General features: G+C 41.0%; 1 protein-coding gene across 2 annotated transcripts in view; it reads left to right on the top strand.

The window, feature by feature from the left end:
- Positions 1 to 2,138: 2,138 nt before the first annotated feature.
- ALG9 (ALG9 alpha-1,2-mannosyltransferase) overlaps positions 2,139 to 16,424 on the top strand; it is a 94,850-nt gene continuing 80,564 nt past the window's right edge. Inside the window, exons 1-4 of one of the 2 annotated variants that reach the window (XM_032357266.1) lie at positions 2,139 to 2,521; positions 3,346 to 3,484; positions 4,729 to 4,863; positions 13,425 to 13,495. In XM_032357266.1, coding sequence (XP_032213157.1) covers positions 2,391 to 2,521; positions 3,346 to 3,484; positions 4,729 to 4,863; positions 13,425 to 13,495 — 476 coding nt within the window. In that variant the 5' untranslated portion in view covers positions 2,139 to 2,390. Of the gene's footprint in view, positions 2,526 to 3,345; positions 3,485 to 4,728; positions 4,864 to 13,424; positions 13,496 to 16,424 lie in introns of both variants that reach the window. The other variant, XM_032357267.1, reaches the window with a different exon arrangement.

Genomic DNA, 16,424 nt, shown 5'->3' with positions numbered 1-16,424 from the left:
TGGGTGGCTCAGTGGGTTAAGCCGCTGCCTTCGGCTCAGGTCATGATCTCAGGGTCCTGGGATCGAGTCCCACATCGGGCTCTCTGCTGAGCAGGGAGCCTGCTTCCTTCTCTCACTCTCTATCTGCCTGCCTCTCTGCCTACTTGTGATCTCTGTCTGTCAAATAAATAAAATCTTTAAAAAAAAAAAAATAAGGACAGTGATAGGATGGGAGGATTGTCAGGCGAGGAGGACGTCCATTCCAGGCAGAGGTATAGATAAAGGAGCACCGGGGCACTTTTCAGGCTATTTGGTTGGAATGTAAATGTGTATAGGAAAGTGGTGGAGAGAAGATTAGAAAAGTAGGTTAGGCCTGGATTTAGCGGATGAAAGACAATGCTAGAATACAGGTTTTGTACTTCATTTGGCAGGCAATGGGAGAACTGGTGATTTTTGATTAAGGAGGCAATACAGAGTAGTGCTTTTTAAAATTTTTTTTTTAAAGATTTTATTTATTTATTTGTCAGAGAGAGAGAGAGTGCAAGTGCACAGGCAGACAGAGTGGCAGGCAGAGGTGGAGAGAGAAGCAGGCTCCCTGCTGAGCAAGGAGCCTGATGTGGGACTCGATGCCCAGACTGGGATCATGACCTGAGTCGAAGGCATAGGCTTAACCAACTGAGCCACCCAGGCATCCCACAGTAGTGCTTTTGAAAATTAATTGAACAGTGTTGCATAGGATGAATTTGAGATGAGGGACCTCTGTAAGGATGCTATTGTAGTACTCCTAAGTAGAGGCAGGGAGGGGCCTGCATGAGAGTGAAATGAGAAGGGGAATGAAAAAGGGATGTCTGTAGGAGATAGGGCTAGGTTGGGATGTCTGAACTTGGTACCTAATAATTGCCTATAGGAACTGAGCAATTTTCAATATTTGTGAATTTTTAAAAAAAGATTTTATTTATTATTTGACAGAGAGAGACACAGCCATATAGGGAACACAAGCAGGGGGAGTGGGAGAGGGAGAAGCAGGCCTCCTGCTGAGCAGAGAGCCCAATGCGGGGCTCGATTCCAGGACTCTGGGATCATGACCTGAGCCGAAGGCAGAGGCTTAACGACTGAGCCACCCAGGTGGCCCAGTATTTGTGAATTTTTAGCACGAAATAATAATCTGGGATCCTATCAAATTCATCACTCCCTCTAAATAACATTCTAAGTGTATAGCAGTGTATATTAAGATGATGGTCATTTAAGTTTGAACACCGTCTAAAAGAACTTCATTTTTACTCCCATTTTTACATGTTTTATGTATATGTTGTTCTATTTTACATCTTTTCATTTTGTGGGTCCCTTTAATCTTTTAGATATAATTGATTTTACTACTTTTGTCTCTTAACCTCCACCCTAGCTTTAAAAGTCATTACTATATTTATGTTAGCTTTTACTCATGAAGTTTTTTCTTTCTGTAGCTGTCTTCTACTTACTGCCATCCCCCTTTACAGAAGTCCTTTTAACATTTCTTGTAAGGCCCATTTCTGCACTGCCTGTACAAACGTTTCAGCTACTGCTACAGAAGCTCTATAGGATGGGACAGGACTCTGGGCCTGGGGGAGTGGGCAGAGAATCAGGAACAGATGAATAACCCCTGGGAGTGAGAGGTGTGCTATCACCTGTAAACATCAGGTGTTTCCTCCTGATCTCCTTGTGGGAAAAACATGGGCTTCCTAATAAGACAGACCTGAGTTGGAACAGGGCTCCATCATTTCCTGGCTATGCAACCTTGGGCCTCAGTTTATTTATTGATAAGGACAAGGTGGTTGTATTGTATTTAAAAAGGATAAAGTGTGTAAAATGCTTATCGAACTGCTAGCAGCAATGGCAGTGCCAGGTGTATGGTTGATTTGTTGCACAAGATTTCTTTTGGCTTTCATTTTTCTTATTCTATATTCTGCCGTTACAGCTTTGTCTCTCTGAAGCAGTTAATTAGCTACAGGCTGTCTCTATCCCGCTCTCCAAAAGACAGAGGGCGAGGTGTAGTGACCTTTCAAGAACCTCCCCTTTCCTCTGCAGCTCTGCTGTTATCTTTAACTGGATAAATACCTCTGCCCACGAGGTCGAGGTGGTTAGCCACTTTCCATTAGAGCTGAAGAGTGGAGGAAGAGAGTGGGACGGAGGGCGGAATGCCCAGAATTACAAATGTGTGGAAGGGATAACTGGTGGTGAAGGTCAAATCTCAGGTCTTATTTCTTTTCTACTTCGGGATTTGCCCCAATTGGCCCAATAACACTATAATTTAGTCTTTTCTGCGCATGTCAAGGTCTTTTGTCCCTCGGCGGACACCGTTGCCAGCCAAAGCTATGTCTCCGCGCTCGCCGCTTTCGTAGGGTGCCGAGTTGTACCTCTTCTCCACGCGTGCCATGGCGAGCCGAGGGGCTCGTCAGCGCCTGAAGGGGAGCGGGAGCAGCGGCGGGGACACGGTCTCCGCCGCGGACAAGCTGCGGGAGCTGCTGTGCAGCCGTGAGGCGAGCGGCGCGGAGCCGCGGACCGAGTAGGTGTGCGGGCGCGGCGGGGGCGTGGCGGCCGGGCGGCGCGGGGCTGGCCCCAAGGGTCTCCCCGGGCGGCGCGGTCCAGCCTGGTTTCCCCGGGTACCTGTGCTCTTCCTGGACGGGTCCCGTCCGTCTTCGCCCAGCCCTGGGTCCCCCATCGTGCGTCCCGTGTTTCTCGGGAAGAATGCCGGGAGGGAGGCTCGGAGGCTGCTGGCCCAGGCCCAGAGCGGGCTTGTGTCGTGCGGTTTGAGTTGGCCGAGCCTCAGGGGGAGACGCTGGCGAGAGCGAAGAGCAGACCTTTCCCGGCAGTCTGCTTCAGTTTCCTTCATTGCCTGGAAAGTCCTAACCCCTTCCTCTAAAGTGTGGGCCCCACAGCCGCCAGCACCTGCAACCGTCTCTCTCCCCAAGCCCAGGCACTGCGGGTTTAGGACCGCAGTAAAGGACCCGTCAACATATGGAACTGGAGAGGGTTATGCACTTCGCACAGATTTAGGCCTCTGTGCATTTGAACAAGTGGGGGAATGAATAAAGATGTGGGAAGTAATGACCTTGTTACGAAAGAAAAAGGGGAGAGCTCTGTGGCCTTTAAGGAGTGTCATCGGCAGTGAGTTAAAGTGTATGAACGGGCTTACGCATTAGGAGCAGGAAGTGGAAAGTAAGATGCATTCAGGTCTTCGTCCCTTCGGTGTTCTACTTAGAACAACTCACTTTTGAGGTGAATTACCTAAGTGTGCTTTGATGTCCTGGGCATTCTTGCCGTTTCTGCCCTGAACCGCTTTCTAGTTAGTAGGTCTTCCTGACATATCCTCCCTTTGCTTCGGAGCAGGTTATCTGGGAACAAAGCAGGACAAGTTTGGGCACCTGAAGGATCTACTGCTTTCAAGTGTCTGCTCTCAGCAAGGTTATGTGCTGCCCTCCTGAGCAACATCTCTGACTGTGATGAAACCTTCAACTACTGGGAACCAGTAGGTGATTTCTTTAGTTTTCATTCTTTTTTTCCCCCCTTGATTTCACTGCTTGGGACCTTGTTGCCAATCAGGATACAAATAATATACAACTGTGGCTGAGAGTAAAACAACTTTATTTACACTTTTGTATTCTAAGCTGATGATTTACCTGCCTTGAAGGCCATGGGAAAATGGGGCTTTTTACAAAAAAGATGTGATGTGTAACTTTTGTAAATTTATTTTAAATCAAAATAATACTTTGAGATAATTTTTAAAGTTACCAACTACAACCAAACTTAAAGGGAAAACCATAGCTCTCTGTTCTACTTCTCATAGCCAAATCCTAGTCCCTAGAGGTAACTACTTTCTTTTTCTTTTCTTTAATTTTATTTTTTCAGTGTTCCAAGATCCATTGTTTATGCATCACACCCAGTGCTCCATGCAATCCATGCCCTCCTTAATACCCACCATCAGGCTCACCCAACACCCCCACCCCCTCCCCTCCAAAACCCTCAGTTTGTTTCTCAGAATCCACAGTCTTATGGTTCGGAGGTGACTACTTTCTTTCAACCTTTTTTATTCTTTTTTTCTGATTGCTAAAATAAAATGTTATTAAATGGTATGATTGTATTGCTATTTTGTGATTTATACACATATATATGTGTATAAATATATATGTTTGCTGACTTCCTATTACAGGGAATTCAGAGGTGAAATATTCAGATCCCATTTTGCATTAAAAAATGCTTAACATAGGTAGTTTAAGGAAAATGCTAAGGTTTAGAATTTCTCTGGGCTAATGAGTATTTTAATTACTTGAGAGGGAGAATGAGTGGTGGGGGAGGAGAGAGAAAAAGAGAGAGAGAGAGAGAGAAGCAGACTCCCTGCTAAGCAGGAAGCCTGATTCGGGCTCCTGATCCCAGGACCAGGAGGTTTATGATTTGCGCCAAAGGCAGATGTTTAACTGACCGAGCCACCCAGGTATCCCTTGGTTAATGAGTATTTAAAAAAAAAAATAAGTAGAGTGTAAAATTCAAACTTTTGACATTGACCAAACAATAATCTTGGGGAAGTTATAATGTCCTAATATTAGTCAGTATTGGATCATTTTGATTCTTATCTATTAATTGTAAATCTTGTTAAGAATTTCATCATTTCTTTGTACCTTTGTCTTAGTAATATTTTTGCTTGGAAACTTCACCTGTATTCGCTTAGCAAGGATTTTTGGCCAATTTAACCCTGAAACTGTTTTTTATTTTCAGACACACTACCTCATCTATGGGAAGGGGTTTCAGACTTGGGAATATTCCCCAGTTTATGCGATTCGCTCCTATGCTTACCTGTTGCTTCATGCCTGGCCAGCTGCATTTCATGCAAGAATTCTTCAGACTAATAAGGTAAGGGCAGGCAACCTGGAAGCAATTAGAGGTGATTAAGAGAGAAGTCTCTGGAACAGTTTTCAGAAAAGGACAAAATAGATTTGTAGGTAGGAGAGGACTTTTTATTTTTTTTTTTTTTTTTTTTTTTTAAAGATTTTATTTATTTTTCAGAGACAGAGGGAGAGAGCGCGAGCGAGCACAGGCAGACAGAGAGGCAGGCAGAGGCAGAGGGAGAAGCAGGCTCCCTGCCGAGCAAGGAGCCCGATGTGGGACTCGATCCCAGGACCCTGGGATCATGACCTGAGCTGAAGGCAGCTGCTTAACCAACTGAGCCACCCAGGCGTCCCAGGAGAGGACTTTTTAAAGAGTAATCATTTGTTCATTTAACAAACATTACTGGGGCAACTTCGTAAAAATTTAATTCCAGGATACTTAACATATAGTGTTACATTAGTTACAGGTGTACAATATAGGGATTCAACAATGCTATATATTACTAGGTGCTCATCAAGATAAGTGTATTTTTAATTCCCACCACCTGTTTCATCCATTCCTGCATCCCCGTCCCTTTGGTAACCATCAGTTTGTTTTCTGTAGTTGAGTCTGTTTTGTTTTGTCTTTTTTCTTCATTTTTTTGTTTGTTTCTTAAATTCCATATATTCCGAATATGTGTGAAATCATATGGTATTTGTGTATTTGCAAATGGCAAGATTTCATTCTTTTTTGTGGCCAAATAACATTCCATTGTATGTCTATACCACCTCTGTATTCATCTATCTACGGACCTTGGGCTGCTTCCATAATTTGGCTATTGTAAACAATGCTGCAGTAAACACAGAGGTGCATATATCCTTTTAGTTTAGTGTTCTTATTTTCTTTGGGTAAATATCCAGTAGTGCAATTACTGGATCCTGTGGTAGTTCTATTTTTAATTTTTTGAGGAAACTTCCAGGTTTTTCAGTGGCTGCACCAGCTTGCACCAACCAGTGCACCCAAGTTCCTTTTACTTCACATCCAGACCAACACTTGTTTCTTGTGATTTTGACCATTCTGACAGATGTGAGGTGATAACTCATTGTGGTTTTCATTTGTGTTTCCCTGATGACTGATGTTGAGCATCTTTTCATGTGTGTGTTGGCCCTATGTATGTCCTCTTTGGGGAAATGTCTATTCATGTCTTCTGTCCATTTGTTTTTAAAGATTTATTTTAGAGGGGTGCCTGGGTGGCTCAGTGGGTTAAGCCTCTGCCTTCGGCTCGGGTCATGATCCCGGGGTCCTTGGATTGAGCCCGGCATCGGGCTCTCTGCTCAGCAGGGAGCCTGCTTCCCTTCTTCTCTCTCTGCCTGCCTCTCTGCCTACTTGTGATCTCTCTCTCTGTCAAATAAATAAATAAAAATCTTAAAAAAAAATAAAAAAATAAAAAAATTTATTTTAGAGAGCACACACAGGGGGAGGGGCCGAGGGAAAGGGGGAGAGAATCCTGAAGCAGACTCCCCGCTGAGCTAGGATCCCAATGCAGGGCTTGATCCTAGGACCCTGAGATCATAACCCGAGCTGAAATCAAGAGTTGGCTGCTTGACCAACTGAGCCACCCAGGTGCCCCGACCTTGCCCATTTTTTAAATTGGATTTTTTTTCCTTTGTGTTGAATTGTAGACTTTTTTTTAATATACTTTGGATATAAACTAATGGACAAAATTTTGTCTGGTAGGCACTTTGAGTGCTTTGGGTATAACAGTGGCCAAATCCTTGACCTCATGAATTTATAGGTTAGTGGGGAAGATGAATATTGAACAAGTAATTATAAATGCAGTCGGTCTTATGGACGAAAAGTACAGTGTGCAATAAGACAGCCTATTAGGAGATCCTAATTTTAACAGAGTGCTAAAGGATAATTAGGAGTTAAAGGAGACCTAACCTGATTACCTTTTAGAAATTTGACTGTAGGGGGTCTTGGCATGGATGGGTTTATGCTGTTTGGAATTTACTAAACTTCTTGAATCTTTAGGCTTATGTCTTTTGCCAAATTTGGGAAGATTTTAGCTGTTATTTTTTGAATACTTTGTCATCTCTGCCCTGTTTCTCTTTGAGATTCCAATGATATCAATGTTAGATGTTTAATTATGGTCCCACAGATCTCTGAGGCCCTATTTTTTAAATATTTTCTGTGTTGATTGAGCAATTTCTAATCTTCTAGTTCATGAATTATTTCCTCTGTCCCTTCCATTCTGCTCTTGGGTCTATCTTTTGAGCTTTTATCTTGATTGTTATATTTTTTCAGTTTTTAAATTTCCATTTGGTTTTTCTTTATATATTCTGTTGCTTTACTGGAACTTTGTATTTCGTGTTTCCAGTGTGTTCTTAATTGCTCATTGAAGCATTTTTACAACCGTTCCTTTAAAAGTTCATCAGATAATTCTAACTTTTGTCTCATCTTGTTAGTATCTGCTGATTGACTATTTTCAACTATTCAGTTTGAGATTCTCCAGGTAATTTTCAGTTGAAATGTGGACATTTGTGGGATTATGAGACTCTGGATCTTATTCATGGGCCCAGCATGCTTCCTCTGCATCTTTGGGTCTTTTTGAAGCCTTCTGTTTTGTCTGGCTGCTCTTGATCCCACTCTAGCAGGAGAAAGGTGGGTGTTATCCACCTTTGTTACTGCCAGGTGGGGGTATAAGTTGAGGTTCCTCACTTTGCCTTCACTCCTGTGGGCAGGAGTGAGTCAAGAATTATCCAAGTGGTCTCCACTGACAGCCCTGGCTTCCTACTGGACCTTTGATGGCATGGGTGTGAGTTAAGCTCCTTTTTTTTTTTTTTTTTTTTTCCCCTTCTTTCTGGAGTGCTTTGCTGGAGTAGAGTGATTATTGTCTGAAGGTTTTCTGTCTTGTTAGGCTACCCCTTTCTCGGGCTTTTGGCAAGATTGACCAGGCTTTGGTTGGTGTTTGTGCTCATTTGCATTTCTAACTGCCAACTTCTTTAGTTCTAAGTCTGGAATATAGAAGGCGAAAGAAAACCTAGGGAACTTAACATTATGTTTTTCCTCTGGTCTTAAAATCCCTAGGCAGTCTGCTGCTTTCTCCCTACCTTGAATTGTCACAGGTTTACTTCACCTATGATGTCCAGAGTTGTTGGTTTTACAGAGCAGGATGAAAAGGGAAAAGTATGGCTAATCCATCTTCCATGAAGCAGAAGTCCCTGATGAGAGAACTAGAGGGTGAGTAGGAGTCATCTAGGTAAAGGAAGGATGGGGATGAGGGAAGAAAACCAAGAGGCTGGGAAGAGGGCCAGTATGGCCTTGTTGTATAAATAAGCTTGATGCTTGGAAGAGACCGTGAGTGGTGGAGTGGGTTTTATGATACTGAAAGTTAGGAGGAGGCCAGATTTATACAACACCTGGTAGGTTCTAGTAAGCATTTAGACTTTTATATCCCCAAGGGCTTTCTGAAGCCATCCAGAGGTTTTAGAGGAGAGACATGATTGTGTATGCATTTTAGACTGATAAGAAAGGTAGCATCTTAGAAAGTGATACAACTCTGTCTTTCCCTTCCCTACCTAATAGTTAATTTCTGGTTTTTAGAACTTAGCAGAGGAGAGGTGTACAGGAGAGGTCTTAGTAGAGAAATGACCATATGCAATGCTTAAGTCTTTTGTGTCCTCTTGGGTATCCACTGCCCCTTCCAGTTTGACATGTTCAGCAGAATCCTTCATCTCCTATCACTCTTCCCTTACATCAACTACATGAGCAGGAAGCAGAACAGGAATGAAGATTTCCCTTGTTCTTCCATACAGTCTCCTTCCTGGTAAGTTTTACCAATGGAAGCCAGTAGGAAGCCACTTGACAAGGAGGAATTAGAGTTATCGAGTCCCAGTCCCAGCATCCTCATGCCCAGTAGAGAGGGTGGATTGTTGCTAAAAGAGCATCTGGTAATAATTGGCACCCCTAGTGATGGTTTCCAACTTCTTGCCACCCTAAACAGGAATACCTTGGTTTTATCTCCCTCTGGATCTGGTTTTCAGTTTCTCTGAATTATATATTCAGTGGGATCTGTGTGTGTGGTTTCTCTGAAGGATGTATTCCGTGGGATGTGTGTGTGTGTGTGTGTGTGTGTGTGTGTGTGTGTGTGTGTGTGTAGAGGGTACTTAATTTCTATTGCCATATTTCTCCCAGAGTGGCTATCCAACTTCACACTTCTGCAACAATGTTCCATATTTCAGCCACCTCACATCTCCTGAGCACTTGATGTTCTGACTTGCTAATTTTTGAGGTTCTCATGTATGTGAAGTGTTTCTCATTTTAATTGTCCTTCCTTGGTTACTTGTGAGATGCAGCATTTTTATTTATCATTCATTTGTTCTTTTCTATGATTTACCTATTCACATTGTTTGGCTGTTTTTCAACTGGTTTTTCTGGGTTTCTCTTCTGATTTGTAGAAGTTCTAAGTGGTAACCCCTTGTAGGTTTTAGATACTAGAAATTTTTTAAGCTGTCACTGCTCTGTTTTGTCTGTGGGCCTTTTGTTGAACAGAAATCTTTAATTTTGTTCAGGTCAAGCCAATTAGTTTTTCACTTAATGGTTGGTAGGTTTTGGGTCTTTCTAAAAGAAATCCTTCTTTACCACAGTTCACAAAGATGTTCTTAAGTATTTTCTTAGCTTTCTGGGTACATTGGTGGCTCAGTCAGTTGGGTGTCTGCCTTTGGCTCAGGTCATGATCCTGGAGTTCTGGGATCAAGTCCTGCATTGAGCTCCCTGCTTGGCTGGAAGGCTGCTTCTCCCTCTACCCTTTACCCTGCTTGTGCTCTCTCTTGCTCTCTCTCTCAAATTATAAAAAAGAAATATTTTATTTTTTTAAGATTTTATTCATTTATTTGACAGATCACAAGTAAGCAGAGAGGCAGGCAGAGAGAGAGGAGAAAGCAGGCTTCCTGCTGAGCAGAGAGCCCAATGTGGGTCTCAATTCCACAATCTTGGGATCATGACTTGAGCCGAAGGCAGAGGCTTTAACCCACTGAGCCACCCAGGCGCCCCCCAAAAAAGAAATATTTTTAAAAAGTATTTTCTTAGCTTTATAATTTTACCTCTCACATATAAGGCTTTAATACATTCAAATATTCTTTTTTTTTTAAGATTTTATTTATTTATTTATTTATTTATTTTAAAGATTTTATTTATTTATTTGACAGAGAGAGATTACAAGTAGGCAGAGAGGCAGGCAGAGAGAGAGAGGAGGAAGCAGGCTCCCTGCTGAGCAGAGAGCCCGATGCAGGACTCGATCCCAGGACCCTGAGATCATGACCTGAGCCGAAGGCAGCGGCTTAACCCACTGAGCCACCCAAGCGCCCAAATTTTATTTATTTGACAGAGATCACAAGTAGGCAGAGAGACAGGCAGAGAGAGAGAGAGGAGGAAGCAGGCTCCCTGCTGAGCAGAGAGCCTGATGCGGGACTCGATCCCAGGACCCTGAGATCATGACCTGAGCCGAAGGCAGCAGCTTAACCCACTGAGCCACCCAGGCGCCCACCTTCAAATATTCTTAAAAATTTTATTGTTAAGTAATCTCCATTTTTAAGATTTTGTTTATTTATGACAGTGAGAGAGGGAACACAAGCACAGGGGAGCTGGAGAGGGAGAAGCAGGTTTCCCGCTGATCAGGGAGCCCGATATGGGGCTCGATCCCAGGACACTGGGATTATGACCTGAGCTAAAGACAGATGCTCAATGACTGAGCCACCCAGGCACCCCTTGAATATTATTTTTTATAAATTGTAGAAAGATGCAGCTTTATTTTTTATGATATAGTGAACTGGATTTTTCAGTACCATCTGCTAAATAATCCATCCTTTCTCTTCTGATTTGTAATATCTTATCTATCAGACACCTTATTCCCACATGTATGGGTCTGTTTATGTCCTCCTTATTCTAGGTCATTGGTCAAATTGTTAATACCATATTTTTATTATTATGGCTTTGTAGTGTGTGTTAATAATCTGGTTGATAAATTTTCTACTTTGTCCATTTTAAAAGTTGTATTTTAGGGGCGCCTGGGTGGCCCAGTGGAGTAAGCCTCTGCCTTTGGCTCAGGTCATGATCTCAGGGTCCTGGGATCGAGCCCCGCATCGGGCTCTCTGCTCAGCAAGAAGCCTGCTTCCCCCTCCCTCTCTGCCTACTTGTGATCTCTCTCTCTCTCTGTGTCAAATAAATAAAATCTTTAAAATAAAATAAAATAAAAGTTGTATTTTAAAAATCATTTCACATTTGCCCCTCCCCCAAATTCTTTTTTTTCTTTATTGGAATCCAATTTAATTATATTAATATGAAAATCAGTATTTTTATAGGTTTGTTATTCCATCCTTAAGATGATGTATTTATCCAATTAGTCAGGTTTTCTGTATCCTTTAATAAAATTTGTAAATGTACCCATTTCAGTCTTAACAAGTTTTGGGAAGCTTAATGCCTACATTCTTCATACTTTTTTATTGCTGTTATGAAAGGAATCTTGTTTTGCTGGGTTTTTTGGTGGTCATTGCTGATAGGAATACAATTGGTTTTTGTTTTTTAATCTTAAATCTAAATCTCGCTAAATTTCCTCATTAGTGTCACTGGTGTATCAGGTGTATGTCTTGGATTCTCTTCCATCTGTGTAGGTATAGTTTAGTTTCTTCCATTCCTTATTCCTCCTTTTTTCTTGTGTCCCTTTGCACTGACCAATATTTCTAGTTATGTGTTGCATATTAATTGTTTTGGGGCATTGTTGTCCGGTCCAAAGACAATTCTTACGTTAATGTTAATTTTTAGTATAATTAATGTTAATGTTTAATTTTTTAAAAGATTTTCTTTTCAATGGGGTGTGTAGGTGGCTCAGTCATTAAGCGTCTGCCTTTGGCTGGGGTCCTGGGATCAAGCTGGGTGTCAGGCTTCCTGCTTAGCGGGAGGCCTGCTTCTCCCTCTCCTACTCCCCCTGCTTGTGTTCCCTCTCTCGCTGTGTCTGTCAAATAAATAAAATCTTTTTTTGTTTTTTAAAAAGATTTTATTTATTTATTTGACAGAACGCAAGTAGGCAGAGAGGCAGGCAGAGAGAGAGGGGAAGCAGGCTCCCCGCTGAGCAGAGATCCCAATGCGGGGCTTGATCCTAGAACCCTGAGACTATGACCTGAGCCGAAGGTAGAGGCTTAACCCACTGAGCCACCCAGGTGCCCCCAAATAAATAAAATCTTAAAAAAAGTTAAAGATTTTATTTTTATTTTTTATTTTTTTTAAAGATTTTATTTATTAATTTGACAGAGAGAAATCACAAGTAGACGGAGAGGCAGCCAGAGAGAGAGAGAGAGATAGGGAAGCAGGCTCCCTGCTGAGCAGAGAGCCTGACGGGGGACTCAATCCCAGGATGCTGAGATCAAGACCTGAGCCGAAGGCAGCGGCTTAACCCACTGAGCCACCCAGGTGCCCCTAAAGATTTTATTTTTAAGTAATCTCTACACCCTCCCTATGTGGGGCTTGAACTTAAACCCCAAGGCCAAGAGACACAGGCTCTTCTGACTGAAGCAGCCAGGTGCCCCTAATTTTTAACTTTCCAAGTGTTTTATACTTAATTAGATGAGGGGTCCTTACATGTGTAGGTACTTTGTATTAAAATTATCTGAAATTCTAGCAGCATCTAGAATAGTGCTCAGTGTATATTAGGCTTTCAGTATGTTTTTATTGAAGTAATGAATGAATCTGGTATTTAATTTTGATTTATTGTGCTCTCTTTGGAATATTTTGTTTATAGTGTTGAAAATGTGAAGTATCCCTAAGTTACATGCAGTAATCTTAATCATGATATAAGTACTGCTTACATTCTAAAGTATTCAGTGCTCTTAAATATATTAGTGCACTATAGTATGAAAACTATTAATAAAACTCCTGTTACTGTTTTTTAAGTTGATGTTCTTAATTATGAAATTAATCACATTACATGTGTTTGGAAGACAGGAGGGAAAGTATACACCTAAGTCCTGGTAGCCTGATACAGCCACCTTAACCATTTCACTACATTTCTTTTCAGTCATCTCCTATGCTTCTGATTTCCAAAGCTATAATTCTGATGTGTAAAATAATATAATGTGTATTTTTACCTAGTATTGAGTAATTATCTGTCATTATCAATATATTATGGTTGTTTAGGTAATGTTTATTGATTGTATGAGTTTTATATGAATTTTTCCACTGTTGCTGTAATTGTGAATTTCAAGATCTGTAATAGTCCAGGAAATACATATGCATAATTGATTGGATCATTTCTCCATCATTGGATGTTGTGTAGTTTTTTTTTAAGCAGTTTTTTCCTAATGTAATACTGCCACACTTACCATTTTCATGAGTAGAACTAACCTTCCCTGCTTAGTCCGAGTTACTTCTGCGAGCTGGTCTTGTAGAAATAGGTGTACTCGGTCTAGGGGTAGGAATACATGTATGGTTCTTGATACATGCTGCTTTTCAAAAGGATTATGCCAATTCAGTGTTACGAATGACAAATGGAAGTGGTTTCATCTTTAAGAGTTTTCTGTGACTTCTGTTTTCTTGTCCTGGGTTTCTTTCAGATTCTTGTCTTCTACTTTTTACGATGTCTCCTGGCTTTTGTGAGCTGTATCTGTGAACTTTACTTTTACAAGTAAGTATAAAACTTTGCTTCTAAAAGTGCTAAAAGTGCTATGATGGAAGCCCATTATAACATAAGATTTTTTTTCTGATCATAAGCAGTGTTTGAAATAGAAAACACTTCCTCCTAGCTCCTAATACTGTATTTGAGGTAGGACTTAAGGGGTGCCTTGGTGGCTTAGTTGTTAAAAGTCTGCCTTTGGCTCGGGACCTGGTCCTGGGGTCCTGGGATTGAGCCCCATATTGGGCTCCCTGCTCAGCAGGAAGCCTGCTTCTCCTTCTCCAACTCCCCCTGCTTGTGTTCCCTATCTGGCTGTGTCTCTCTGTCAAATAAATAAAATAAAAAATCTTAAAAAAAAAAAAAAAGTAGGACTTAAAATTTTTTTCTTGCTTTATTGACATATAATTGAAATAATACTGTGTGAATTTAAGATGTACAGCATGATTATTTGATAAATGCATATGTCATGGTGTACCACAGTAAGGTTAGTTAACACATCCATCACTTCCCACTTTCTATGTGGAGAGAACATTTTAAGATTTTCTCTATTAGCAACTTTCAAGTACATTAATATCGTATTGTTAACTATAGTCACCATGCTGTATATTGGATTCCCCAGAACTTACTCATCTTCTAAGTGGAAGTTTGTATGCTTTGGCCACCATCTCCTAATCTTCTGTCTCCTCCCTTCCCTCTGCTTCCCCAGCCCCTGGGAAGCACCATTCTATTCTGTTTCAGCAAGGTTGGCTTTTTTTAGATTCCACATGTGAGATGATACAGGATTGATCTTTCACTGTCTGACATTTCACTTAGCATAATGCCCTCAAGGTCCATCCACGTGTGTTGCAAGTGGTAGGATTTCCTTTTGAAATTTATGACTGAATAATATTCTGCTGTACATGTATACCACATTTTACCTACTCATTCATAGGTGGACATTTAGGTTGTTTCTGTGTCTTGGCTATTACGAATAGTACAGCAGTAAGCATGGGCCTACAGCTATCCCTTTGAGATAGTGATTTCATGTCCTTAGGATGTGTATCCTGAAGTAGGATTGCTGGATTATATGGTGATTATATTTTTAATTTGTTGAGGAAAGAAGTGGGACTTGGTGTTTTGAAACACTGGAGGGGAAAACTTTTAATGATCACTTTCCTTCCTGAGGTGTGGTTAAGTTCCGTATCTTCATGTAAAGTTAATATGTGGGTAACTGGTGTTTCATGTGGTAGGATTTAGTAGAGCCTAAATTTTGGTTGCAAGATACAGAATCATGCTTTACCTCTTCCCCTTGAGCTTAGGTGAGAGGAAATTATTCCCGTTGTGGGACTGACTGCTCTTACTTGCAACCAGTACATTGTCTTCAACAAGTACCTATCGGTTGATTGAATATTAGTGGAAGTATTAAGCATTTAAGTGTTGCAGTAATAAAAGCCACTTTTTAAACATGCAACCTAATGTGTTAATAATGCTTTAAAAGGTATTTAGACATAATTATTATTAAAAATATCCCCACTAGAAAACAGTTAAAAATGTCAGACACAGAAATTCTTTGGCCTTGACTCTGGGTGGCACAGAGAAGGAAGCAAGCTAGTGCTGTCTTTAAGGATTGTAACCATGTATTGGTCTTGACATTGGTTAAGGGCTGAATGAACATCACCTTACATGATCCCCCCAAATCCCAAGTTGAGAATTTAAATTGTTCTGGGTTGGCAGTGCCCATAGGTATCTTGCAAAAGCAAAAGGGGGAGCTTCTCCAGAGAAATGGATCTTTAACCCAGGTGTCAAAGAATTACTACAAATAAAGTTCTAGTGAACAAGAAATCACAATAAAAATCTCAATCACAAAGTACAGAAGTGAACAAGTTGTTGTACTTGAGAACCAACAGCAATAATAACAGAAAGCTGACCTGGAAGACTTCGTTGATTAGGAATTACTAAAATAAGAACATAGATATATTTGATATTTCTAAATAAAAAAGAAGGAATTTGAAAACATGAATAAGAAACAAGAACCTAAATAATCCATAGAGTGAAAAGGAAGTTAGAGAATGGAAGGAAATATTTACAAACCATAACCTGGAAAGAGGTTCAATTCCAAAATATATAAGAACTCCTACAGCTCAATACCAAAAAACCCCATTAATCTGATTTAAAATGGACTAAGAACTTCAATAGACACTTCTTTAAAGATGCCATTCACTTAGCCAGCGGGTATTTGAAAAGATACATGGTGTCACTGTATTTCAGGGAAATGCAAATCAAATCTGCAGTGAGCTATAACTGTATACTTGTTAGAATGGCTATTGTAAAGCCCCCCACCGCCCCCCGTCCAAACCACAAATCGGTGTTGGCAAGGATGTAGGATTGGAACCTTTGCGCCCTGTTGGTGGGAATGCCAAATGGTATAGCCACTGTACAAAATTGTATGGAGGTTCCTCAAAAAACTAAAAATAGAACTACCGTATGATCTAGCAATCAACTTCTAGGTATTTATCTAAAAGAATTAAAACAGGATCTTGAAGAGGTATCTGCACTTCCATGTTCCTTGTAACATTTTTCACGATAACGAAGATTATTGTGACCAATACCAACAACTTTAGTGTCCATTGACCTATAAATGGGGGAAAATGGGGTATATGCCTAGAAGGGAATATTCAGTCTTGAAAAAGAAGGAAATCCTGCAGTGTGTGACAACATACACGAACCTTGAGGATGTTGTGCTAAGTGAGCTACCTAGTTACAGCTGGACAACCACCACTGATTCCACCTATGGGACTCTAAAATAGACTCGTGGAAGCAAAGCACAGGTTGGTGATTGTTGGGCTGGGTAGAGGGGGAAATGGGAAGTTGCTAATCAGTGGGTATAAAATTTCAGTTGTTAGATGAATAAGTCTAGAGAGCTATCATACGACATTGTGCAGATAACAGTACTATATCGTAT

This window comes from Mustela erminea, chromosome 9 (assembly GCF_009829155.1).
Source record: "Mustela erminea isolate mMusErm1 chromosome 9, mMusErm1.Pri, whole genome shotgun sequence".
NCBI classification, from domain to species: Eukaryota; Metazoa; Chordata; class Mammalia; order Carnivora; family Mustelidae; genus Mustela; species Mustela erminea.
The sequence above is the reverse complement of the archived record's forward strand: the minus strand, read 5'-3'. Positions and strand labels throughout refer to the sequence as shown.